At 30.0% G+C, this 12,785-nt stretch overlaps 1 protein-coding gene across 2 annotated transcripts; it reads right to left on the reverse strand.

The window, feature by feature from the left end:
• Nucleotides 1-448: 448 nt before the first annotated feature.
• Nucleotides 449-9,092, reverse strand: LOC120089411 (cellulose synthase-like protein H1). 2 transcript variants are annotated; one of them, XM_039046863.1, is made up of 9 exons: nucleotides 8,767-9,092; nucleotides 8,181-8,520; nucleotides 7,518-7,646; nucleotides 6,070-6,183; nucleotides 5,496-5,711; nucleotides 2,867-2,984; nucleotides 2,589-2,776; nucleotides 1,639-1,989; nucleotides 449-1,068 (listed from the first exon to the last, which is right to left on the reverse strand). In XM_039046863.1, exons 1-9 carry the CDS (start codon nucleotides 9,021-9,023, stop codon nucleotides 535-537), a joined length of 2,247 nt encoding a protein of 748 aa, XP_038902791.1. In that variant the 5' UTR covers nucleotides 9,024-9,092; the 3' UTR covers nucleotides 449-534. The 2 variants fall into 2 exon arrangements, with proteins under 2 accessions (XP_038902791.1, XP_038902792.1); XM_039046864.1 differs by having other exon boundaries at nucleotides 8,181-8,508; nucleotides 8,767-9,090.
• Nucleotides 9,093-12,785: the final 3,693 nt, after the last annotated feature.

Raw genomic sequence — 12,785 nt, forward strand, 5'->3', positions numbered from 1 at the left:
TGTGGGTGTTTTTCATAAGTTTTATAAAAAATGGTGTTGATATGGATATTTTACAGTTTTGGCATTAGATTTTCTTTCAATTTAAGTTGAAATTGTTGTAATTGGCTCTTTGTTTATAGGTCTTAATGTGTGATTAAGAGTTTATAATTTTGTTAGAGTCAATAGAGTTGAAATTAGGTTGTAATTGAAAGAAGAAGCAAGCATTTTTTTTAATAGCACCGCTTAGGTTGTAATTATAATCTAAATAAATTCTATAATCTTAATGAGTTGTAGAAATATATGTTGATATCGAAGTTTTATCAATATATCTATAAAATTGAGATTTCGATATCAATATCGACATTGTTATTTTAATCCTTGAATAGAAGAGAGTTACCTCATTTAAAAGAGGTCACAATCAATAAAATAAATAGACTTAGACAAAATTGCGAACATATATAAAATGTAATTTTCGATCAAGAATTTAAAAGTTTAAATAATCTATCGGCCGAAACACATATCATTCAACTTATTACAAAATTGAAAACTCTTAAGTTAAATCATGGTTGTTGTTTGGCATAAAAGCACAAACAACAACGCAAAGGCACCTGATTTGTATATGGTAGAGAAAGGAAGTCCATAAGATCTTCCTTTACCAAACATAAACATTCCTTTTAAAAATGGCCAAAAGCATAAAACTAACCATACACTACAAATCACCTCAAGCACTGAGCTTCCTGATCTCTTGGGCGGCCTTATGAAGCTCATAAGTAAAGCAATAAGTTGGAGTAACAAAATGGTCGTCCCCGGCACAAACATTGGAGACTCATCGAATGTGAAATGTCCCAAATCAGCCTCACAACCTGTCTCTTTCTTTGTTACTTCGAATACAGTTTCTCTTACACCCAAAAGTTTTAGAACCACATTCCACACTCCAAATAACCATGCACACATTGTGTTTACTCTTCCCATTCTTTGGTTATTCCACCAAGCTCTTATTGATTGACCTGTTTCTTTGTATTGTAACAACTGTTGAGAGTTATAAATGATGAAGAGAGAAATTGGGATCAAGATTGCTCTCTCTTCCACCTGCATATATGCAATCGCAACATATAACTAAATCAACCAAATACTTTAACCCTCCTAATTTATGGGTGGAAGGTTTTTAGAAAAAACGATATTATAAGAGATTTACTTACATGTCAACGGATGATGAAAAAATCTCACAATCTTTATTGAACATATGGGTTACTCTTGTAATTGTTAATTAGTTTTACGTGGACCCATGTTTAACTTATGTAATAAAATCATCATCCGACCATTCTGCTTTCAATATCTATGAATTAATATATTCCATATATATTATTAAGCTCTCGTTTGATAACTATTTATGCCACGTTTAATAATCTTTTGGATTTTTGTTTTAGAAATGTAAAAATTAAGCATATAATCACTACTTTCACGATAAGTTTATGGGTTTTGTTATCTATACTTTCAACTAATGTTTTAAAAAATATAATGGTTTGTACTTCATGTTTCAAGAAACCATGACACATAATGGTTTGTAAAAAGTGAGTAAAAATTAAGAGTTTACTCACTTTCTACTTCATGTTTCAAGAAACCATGGCACATAGAAAGATAATAATGGTTTGTACTTACAGTAGGGAAGAAAGAGGAGTCAGTGATGAGACAATAGGGTGGAAGTAATGCATAAGAAAGCTCTGGAATGGAACGAAGGCCCCAAGTGAGAATCCACAAGTAGGCTGCACATTGCTTCCATTGGAGTTTCCCAAAGAGAGTAGCAAAAATAGGGCAATGTTTGCTGAATAAAACTTGGAGTAAGCCAGAGGCCCATCGCTTCTGTTGAGTTAATGAAGCAACAAGTTGTGAAGGCGCACATCCTAAGAATGCTGGAGGATCTAATGCAATGTAAATTGATCTCCACCCTCTCTTTTGAATCACTAAGCCTGTTAGTACATCTTCAGTTGTAGATCCATACATCCACCCTATCTGAGATTCAATCAAACACACATTTTTAATTTGTAATTTGAATACAAATAGTAGGATCCATCACTCGATAATTTTTACCTAAAACCTCATTTCGTAATCATTTACGACCTATTTGGTAATCAATATTTGCCAATTGGCCAATAATATAAAAGTTCTAACTCATTATGAATAAATTTGCACACACACAATTTTTAAAAATAGAAAACATAAAGTTACTTCATTTTTATTGTTTTATTATCTACTCTCTCAAAATATGTTTTCAACTTTGTTATTGTTTTTGAAATTTTACTAAAAGAATTTCAAACAAAAAATGCTGATCTCATTAAAAAGATGGGTAATTGTCTATAATGGTAAAATTGCCTAAAATTATTTTCAGGTATAATAAAATGGCATTATCTATCTGTGATAGATCGCATAGACATTTATAAGTAGACGCTAGACCACGATATACTTCTATCAATATCTATCGTAGTCTATCATTAATAAATAGTGATATTTTATCATATTCATAAATAAATACATTTATTTTCTTCTATTTGAAAATAACCTGAAAAGATTTATTCAAACATAACCATAATAATAGGGAGTCAAAAAGAAACCTTGGAACCCCAAGTAGTGCCGATCTCATAGCCACATGAAGCCACTTGGTTGGCAGCTTCAAGATTATTGCTCAAAGGGCCTTTTGGAAGATGGCCACATGTGGTTTCTTCAAAAGCATAAATTGCTGACTTTCCAAAAGTTTTTGAATATCCAAATGATTTCATTATTTCTTGTTCGGAGGCTTTTCCTACAAGAGGATTAAAAACAATATTTTTGTCCATGAGATTCAATTAAGATTAACATTATATAAATTAAAATTCAACTATGCAAAAGTTACCGTCCATAAAATGTGTAGTGTGGTGAGGAAATTGGCCATATATGACTTTTCGTCTATGGAAACACCCAGTCCCGCTGTAGAATGGTCCTTGAAGTCCCATGATCCCACGTGCGAAGTACTATAAAACATATGCTACACATTAATCTTGAGTATAGTATATACTCTTATCCTAATCTCCTATCTCGCATGTATTGTTATTGAACTAAAAGATGATATAAAAAAATATCTCTAAACTTTGAAATGGTATCAATTCAAATCATAAATTAATAATTATATCAATATAAACCCTCAATTTTTTTAAGTGTATTAAGTTAACTAAACATTTCATTATGTACTGTTTGGATAAAGATCATGTGAGATCTATAATTTTATCAATTAAATTCATTAACTTTCTAAAGTAAATCAATTTTAGATTCTTGGTTTAAGATTTCTTTGAAAATTGTCCATATATAAATTAATATCGTGCATCTTGTTATATAGACATTGGAAGAAGTTTACCGACATTTAAGAATCAAAACATTAATGGTTTCTAAATATAATTTTAATAAATGTTTTGAGTTGATTCACACCTAACAATTTCAAGTTTAGTTGAAAAAATTAAATGTTTTCCACAACATTCTTCAAACTAAATTTGAAAGAGAGTGTGTAATTTGATACACTAATAAAGGTTTAGGATTTAAATTAATATAATTATTAATTTACGATTTAATAAATTGATATAAATCAAAATTTAAGGGTGATCAATATAATATAAATAAATAAAAATAATAGACAGGCTCTCAACCAAAATTCACTGTCCCAAATCTATTGGTCGCAAATTTAAAAACATTATGAATATATTGAGTCGGTAAAATATATTAAAACTTTTATTATTAAACAATTATATGAGTTTGACTAACGTAATGAATAATTGGATATAAAGTACCCATCAAACTTTTGAAATGTTGGAACTCAAAAATGAAAAGGATATTTATAATTGATTGAAGAATAAGAGAAAAAATCTAAAATATATTGTATCTTTAAAATATTTATAAATATGGATGAGTTAACTATCAATCTTTGATTTTTTTTTTTAATTTCCAATTTCGCCCTTCTTTGTCTTATTTTGTTGTACATCTTTAATCTAGTCTTTTTATTCCCTCCATTTTTTCATTTTATTTTCTCTGTTTTTACTTCTTCCCTTTTTTTTTTAATTTAGTTTTTTTTATCCGATTTTTGCTTCTTTCCTTGGACTTGAAAGTACTCAATTCATAAGTGACTTAACACCAACAAACCAATCATCAATTTTGATTATTATAACAAATAATAAATATAAATAGCACATGAAAGTCTATTAGTGATAGTCACTAATATTTTCTATAATTGATAGCTTAATCTTTGATTGTATTTTCGTAGTTAATAGCCACTTATAGAAATCTATCATTGATAGCCAACTTAGTGAATTTAATCAATAAAGTTGAATCTCGAACTAAAATGTAAATGGAATGCCTAGAAGTTATCACTAATGGCATGTTTATCAGTGGTAGAAGCTATCATCGAAAAGAAAATGGATTTATAAATGTTTGGGAAGGACAAGAAAAGGGCAAAAAGGTATTCAGTGGCTATGATTGATAGAATCTACTACTGATAGTATGTTACCAGTGATAGAAGCTAATACTAATAGCATGTTATCGATGATAGAAGCTACCAGATAGCACGTTATCGGTGATAGAAGCTACCACTGATAGCACATTATCGGTGATAGAGAACTATCACTGATAGCATGATATCAGTGAGATCATTAATAGCATCTTATTAGTGATGTTATCAGTGAAAGAAGCTATCACTAATAACCACAATATGAATGATGTTATTGATATCAGTGATAAAACTTAGGTGATATCTATATATCAAGTTTCTTTCAAAGGTGGTAACCAGTTATAGAAGTCTATCATTGATAGCCTTAAGTGTTGATATTTCAAGGTTAATTCTAATTGATGAAAGTCTATCAGTGATAACAACTGATAGCTGCTATCAGTGATAGCCATGATAAAAGATTATTAGTGATAACTACCATGGTAATAAAAGTTGTTGATCTTCTTTCAAAGTTGATCACTATTTATAAATTTATCATTGATAGTCACTGATAGTCTTAAATAGTAATATTTCATCGTTGATTCCAATTGATGAAAGTGAATCAATGATAGCTACTAATAATTGATAACAAATTAAAAATTAATATTTCAAGATTGTATTAATTTTTCTAAAATTGAAAGTTATCGTTGATAGCAACTATCATTGATAGCAATTGATAGAAACTATCAACGATAGCAGCTGATAGCAGCTTTCAGTAGTTATCACTGATAGCTGCTATTAGTGATGACTTTTAATTTGAGAAAATCGGGAAGAAGCGAACAAAATGGTGGTTAGGAATGAGTTTTTTTAATCTTTTACCATTTTTTTATCTATATATGCAATTATTTTATTCTTGTACTGCCTATTTTATTCTTTTGGGTTTGAATCCTATTTATGGAAGTAGTCTAATTCTACTGCTTTTAATTGTATGTATCTTTTTTTAATTATTGAATTACAAAATATGGGGAAAAAAATTACATGTACATAAATGAAAAAAATGAAAAGGAAGAATTACCTCGTATACGACCACGAGTTGGTTTCCATAAGGGTCGTCCTTGAGGCCATCATAAAAGCATTGGGGAGATTGAACATATCCAATATCTTTCGAATCATTTTGGGAGTTGTAGAATACACACATTGCATGTAGAACAACTTGGGGGTTATTGACAAACATGTCACAATCCACATTTAATATGTATGGAGCATTTGTCAATATCCCAGAGACTCTTGTCTACAATATTAAATTATTCAAACCTTGATTTAAAAGGCAAAAAAGAAAGAAAGATAGAAAGAAAACATCTAAATATAAATAACCATGATATATTCATGGGTATAAAAAATGTCAAACTATTTATAGAAATAGTAAAAAAACCACTAATAGATAATGATGGACTTCTATAAGCATCTATCACACATCATCAATAGATTTCCATCAGTTTCTATCACTGATAGACATTGATAGACTTTCTATCAACCTCTATCAATCTCTATGAAAGAAGATTAAATTTTGCTATTTTATGTAAATAGTTTTCCTTATTTTTCTATTTTTGAAAATCCCGCTATATATATGAAAGTATTTTTTGAATTACCAGAACGTTCATAGCACCCGCCTTATAATGATGGTGATGTTTTAAACTCTTCTCCCTTGATACATAAATTAAATGTGGCAATTCGTCTGAAACATCTTTGTTCTCCCATAATATCTGTACATACAATAGTTATATCAAACATGGCACTATATTATGTTTACCTACTCATAATTTTGTTATAATATATATATATATATATATTATTTTTTGGTATAACACAAATGCGGAGTAGGAGATTGAACTTTCAATCTCAAGGAACGAAGATCATGTCAATATCTTTATCCCAAATTCAATTTGAGGGGGACAAAATTAAATAAAAACCTTATACAATTGAATCAATTTGACCTTGAGCTTCAATCATATGTAACTTTGTCAATTATACTCTTTTTATTTTAAAAAATATATCTTAGGGAACTGAATCAATTTAAATCTGTTTATTATGAACTATACCTTTGAAATTTATTCATGCACGAATTCTAATAATCAATCATTCATGCATCAATGTATGTGTAGAGTTCTTTAAATTTGGATTTTCAAAATAGACAATAGAATATTTCAATAGTAATTATTAGGGATGTTCAAAAAACTTTATGACTCGAAAAACCCAATCAACCCAAATCAACTCGTATGGTTTGGGTTAGGTTATTAATTAACTTGGTCAGTTCAAATAAATGAAAATATTATGGGTTTGGTTGGTTCATAAGTTCACCAAAAATAACCCGAGTCAACTCAAACTAAATTGAACTAATCATTATCAATATTAAAAAGTATTTTTTTTTACTTCCAATACAATTATATATACATGTGTTTATTTTAATTTCACTTCATTTCATAAATCTTTTAGATTATTTATTGTCCACCAATAATTTAAAATAGTTTTTCTAAACATACGAAAATAATTTTTTCATAATGTAATTTAAATTAATTTGCTAATTTTCTTTCAATAGGTGAAGATAATTAACTAAATTCTTTTAGATATTAATATGTTACTTCTTTTTAAAATAAAATTAAATAACGACCCAGTAATCAAAACCAATTCAACCCAAATTTTTCAAGGTTGGATTGGGTTCATTATTTAGTAATGATTGTTTGGGTTGAGTTGAAGATTGAGTCTAAAAAGTGCTTCAACCCAATCCAACCCATGAACACCCTTAAATTAATCATAACGAATAGTGAAATTAATTCACTCATGAAAACTTGGGAGATTTAATTCATACAAATTATAAATTTTACAAAATATTTATAAAAATCCAAAATTTTAATATATTTATGCGATAAATTGATATATTTATAAAAATCCAAAATTTGAGGTTTATCAAATAAAAAGAGTGGGTGCTAAAAATGGTAGTTAGCTTTTGTTTATTTGGTTGTGTTCTTGTGTACATTGTATTTTTCCCCAAAAGGAAAAAGAAAGGGACAGGGAAATAATAGGGAGAGGAGAGGAGTACCTTTATTATGGTGGGATGATCTTTGGTGTGGAGGTTGGCTAAAGCAGCCAAATCAAGTCCATCCTCATGCGAACCAAATCTGTTTTGTTTTGCTTCCTCCACTTTCCTTTCCAGTCTCTCATACTCCACCTTCGTTATTCATTTATCAGTTTACTCTCAACTCTTTTTTTTATATAAAAAAATAATAAAATTATCTATGATGTATTACAAAATTATATTAGGTGATGACAAAATAAATTTATCTCAACAATAATTAACATGACGTTCTTTTTTAAAGACCAAAGATTCGATTCCCACACTTATCGTCCACAAATTTTAATCATAGAAGTTTTAATAAATTTTAAATTTTGTTCAACATAGGTTTTTTTTTCTTTTTGAAATTAGTAAAGAAATCAAAATAATTTCCATATAAGGGATTATAAATATGTGAATATGATTTAGTAAAAGTACTAATAAATAACAAAAAAAAAAAAAATATAATAACATTTGATACTATAAATACACTAAATAAATATTTATAAACCACAAATACTACTTCAAAATAAATAATAAAAATTCACACTTGTATTTTAACCCCCATATATACATACATATATATATATATATATATAAGAAGATAAAATAAAGGATTTAGGTTGTGTCGTGTTGTATCATTGTACATACCTTGACAGTTTGCCAATCATTTTGGAATTGTGGAGATGAATGAAGATGAGGCAGTGTTGAGGCATTCAAGAAATACCTAAAAGGAGCTCCAACTTCAACCTCATATTTTTTGCAAAATGGTACCCAAATCTTTGCAAATTTCACCGCTTCACTCAGTGCATACAAGGTCAGAGCAGAACACCCATCGTCTGAGACATAACAACTCAATTTGTTCGCGGGATAATCTAGCGCCATCAAAGACAGCACTGTATTCACCGTTATTATCGACGGTTCCAGTACTGGATCTACCGTCGTCACAAATATATCCACTGCTGGAACTTCCACCTCCCTACGACACCCACTAATTCTTATACCCCAAATTAACTTCAATTATATATATATATATATATATAAACTACTTAAACTCAAAAATTAAAATGTTTATTTTTTATTTTATTCCTTCTTTAAAAGTTAAAGGTTCGAATTCCAACTCCCAAATTGTTCTACTCGAAAGAAGAAAAAAAAAAAGCTAAGATCCAATTTGATAACCAGTTCGAAAGAACAAATGTCATTCAAAACAGATGTGAGAAATGGAAAGACTGTTTACCGTTTGAGGAGGCGATGGGGGTAAGTTTTGTAGTCGACGGGGTTCCATTTGGTGATGATGGCAAGAAACCAGACAAAAGTAAACCAAGTTTCGCAAAGTAAGGCAATGGTTTGGAGATAGGAGAAGCCATGCTTGAACACCAACAACACACGATAACCAATCAGACAAACCAACAGGAAGAAAATTGCAATATCCAATGCTCTCTGTGTTGATCTTTTGATAATTTCTTTTTCGTAAAGTGAGAGAGAATTTGCCATTTGATTATTTTAGACGACGAGATTTTGGATGGATTGATGGACTGAATTTTGGTGATTGGTCTCAGTATTTAAAAGATGAGGCTGGAAACAATAATGGCAGCAATAATTTAATAACCTATCTTTTCTGGATTTTTGTTTTTTTGTTTTTTTGTTTTTTTTTAAAAATTATCCATGAACTTATTGCCAATATAGTTAAATTCTCAATTTGATTCACCAGTCCCTTTAAGAGACGACAAAATGCATAAACCATCCTTAGCTCTGCCAAATATGGTAGAGTTTTTATGGCTGACACATTTAATATGCTACTGAACTATATTCGTTTGGATGAACTTTCATCTTCAAATATTTAATTTAACTATTAGAAGAATTAATGATGCAAAGGTATGGTAACAATTAATTTTGTTTTAAGGGCAAAAAACACTTGGATATGCATCTTAGACGCCGACACTTTTCCAACCTATCCAATTATCTAATCACAGCTTGCTATATATAAAGCTTTTCATTTTTTCTTTTTCTTTTTTTTTTTAAAAATTTTTTCATCTTGAATGTACCTACATATTGCTCTTATTTTAGTGGTTGTTAAGGCTCCAATTTGGAATGAGATAACTCACCCAGGGGCATATGTTCAAAAAATGGCTATAGTAATTAATTTTTCCTCTTTGTAATATTTTCAATGACTCCACCCATCGACAACCAACTCTGATGACTACTTATGATATTCAACTCTGAGGACTAACTCCAACGACTACTTTTATGACCAACTCCTATGAAGACCACCTCTGACGTTTAATTTCGACAGTGATCACCTCTAGCAACTAGTTCCAACAACTACTTTTGGCAGTCAACTCCTACAACTACTATGCGACCAACTAACGACCAGTTCATAGTGTTTATACTAGTCTTGTTTTATATCAATTTGAAATAATTGAAACCCTTTAAGTGTATCGCATACTAATCAAACTTGTATATAAAAATATTTTTGAGGAAATGTAACCAAACACATGAGTGTTTTATTTTAAACAATCTTATGAAATAATGTATAAATGAAAATGACTTTTTGAAAAATATTTTTTCCCAATCAATCTAATAATTATGAAGTGAAATTTTAATCTTTATTAATTAATCTAAAATAATTATGAATTAAAAATTGTATAATAAAATTTAATAGTGATGAAAAAATAGTGAAAATAAATTAATTCATTATAATTCTTTTAAGAACTCAATTCAATTGAGTGCTTAAACGATTTGAGAAGAGATCATGAAACTATGGCTCTCGAAATTCTAAGTCTGGAAATACTTCTCTCTCAAAATTGTTTAAGACTCACAATTTAAAGAAGAATGATAAAGTTGGATCGACCAACGATGTACACAAAGAAAAATCTTTCAAGTGTAGAGAGTGTGAGGGTTACAGACATTTTCAAGCTGAGTGCCCAAATTTTCTAAAGAAACAAAATAAGAGTTATGTTCTGACACTATCTGATGATGATTCTAATGAAAATAGTAATTCAGAAGAAGATGTTAAGGCCCTTATCATACGAAAATATCGAGTATGATTTCTTTGTGACAAGTGATAATAGTTAATCTCATCTTATGTCTTCTGATCCATCGTATCATACTCTATACAATAAATGGAAAGATGGTGTGCAAATACTAGATGTTCAAAGAGAAAGGATCAAGGTTTTGTTGACAGATAATCATAGATTTATGTCCACCATAGCTGACTTGAAGTGTGAACTAAACAAGGTCAAATTAGAGAAGGATGATGTGTGTGAATCTGTAAGGATGCTAAATTCTATCATTGAGATTCTGGATAAGATTTTGACAAAAAGGGAAGGCAACTAGAAACATCTCTAGTTTTGGATTATCCAAGAGAGGGAACATGTATAATCAATAGGTTTAATACAAAGAAAAATAAAAGATAGAGTTTGTCAGAGCACAGAATGTTGAATCATACAACTTACCAGGAACACAAAATAATCCTGAATTTGTTAGATCAAAAGAGAATAGATGATAGAGCTTGCTAGAGCACAAAACCCTGAATCATACAACTTACTAGGAGCTTCCTCTAGTAATCTAAATTGGTAGGCCAGTAGATCCTTCAAACAGAAGTGGATATGTTATCATTGTGAGAAATGAGATCATAAAGGACATTTTTGTCATCAGTTATATGGATCACTTCCTAGACTTGCAAACACAACCAAGGTTCCTTATAATTTCAGAAATGGCTCTCAAAAGGACACATGTTCAAACATGAATGAAGAGTTAAGAGTGTGTAGAATAGGTGCAATTTTGTCTTTACATTCTTCACGTCTTCTGCTAAATGAGACTGGTTCTTTGAGAGTGAAAGTACAAGACATAAGAAAAAAGAGGAGACTAAATTTTAGAGCTAAAATGAGTGAGTTTAGGTTGTATTATCACCTTTGGGGATGGTGCTATAGAAAAAATAATTGGGAAGGGTAAACTCAATTACCCCCGTCTTTCTTCACTAAGTGATGTTATGCTAGTTGAAGGTTTCACTACAAACTTTAACGATATTAGCCAACTGTATGGTCAAGGTCTGAATGTGAATTTAATAAAGACCGATGTATTTATTGGGAATGTCCTAAACTTGCAGTTCGTAAATATTGTTAACATATTATATTTATCAATAAAAGTATTATTGAGTATTTTTCAATAAATTGTTATTGATATTCCATTCTATTATAAAAATCCAATAAACGAATCCATGGCTATAATATGAATAATTTAACTTTATGTGGCGACATAAAAGAGGATCAAGTTTTAGTATATAGCCAAAATTGTCTATAAGTATATGGATGAGATTGGGTAACTCATCTTGGTGACACTATTGGATGTGGCCTATTTTGTATACTGACACAAATGATGTGATCCCAAAATCATTCATGTGGAGACATGTGAGTGTAGGCATCCTATACAATGAGTTTGCATAAGACCAGACCTCAAAATAGTCACTTTTCTTTATAACAATCGTTCACTGCTAAAACTGACTATTTCATATTCAGTTACCTATGGTAATTAGATCTTAATCTTGAGCTAACTATGAACTCCTGTTTATTCGAGATTATCATTTGATCTGTATAGGTGAAGTAGTCCAACAACACTATTCGATAAGCCTCCCATTTCAATGATAAGACCGGATAGATAGTTGGGGACAGCTCTGCAAGATGGAATTCACTCCTACACGACTTAAAGTTAGCAGATAGATTGTTCTCTTAAGCGCTAATTCCTAGTCTTGAACAATGGGACCCGCCTTCTCATGATTGAGAGGGTCATGGTTTATAAGTTGAACTATAAACCAATTGTTCAATGAAGGATTAGTGGGAGCGTCAGAAGCAATATGTATTTGTAGGGGTAAAACGGTAATTTTAACCTAGCCATAAATACGAATGACCTGTGAAGGATCGACTTACCAATTATGGTTAAAATGGATAGAAATATATCTACAGTGAGAAGAGTGCAACTATCGAGCTATAGTGGTGTATCTCGATAGTTAACGAATATTGATTAATTCAGTCTAAAGAGTTTAGCCAATTAATCTCAAATTGTTCGAGCTCATAATCTATAGGTCCATAAGGTCCCTCTACTAGCTCATAGAATTATCTTGAATTAGTGAATTGATTGAATTTGAATGGACTGAATTTGAATTATTGGGATTCGAAATTAGGGTTTTGAATTTGAAGTGTTCAAATTCAATTAGGGTTTCTATTATTGTATTTGATATGATTGAAACATTTAATTTTT

This window comes from Benincasa hispida, chromosome 10, assembly GCF_009727055.1.
Source record: "Benincasa hispida cultivar B227 chromosome 10, ASM972705v1, whole genome shotgun sequence".
NCBI lineage: Eukaryota > Viridiplantae > Streptophyta > Magnoliopsida > Cucurbitales > Cucurbitaceae > Benincasa > Benincasa hispida.

Excerpts from the sequence above, each read along its gene's own strand:
- LOC120089411 (XM_039046863.1), bottom strand. The coding sequence starts at position 9,023 with ATGGCAAATTCTCTCTCACTTTACGAAAAAGAAATTATCAAAAGATCA. Across the intron at positions 2,985-5,495 it reads AACTCGTGGTCGTATACGAG|TACTTCGCACGTGGGATCAT; the intron begins GTAATTCTTCCT and ends TATGTTTTATAG. Across the intron at positions 1,990-2,588 it reads GCACTACTTGGGGTTCCAAG|ATAGGGTGGATGTATGGATC; the intron begins GTTTCTTTTTGA and ends ATTGAATCTCAG.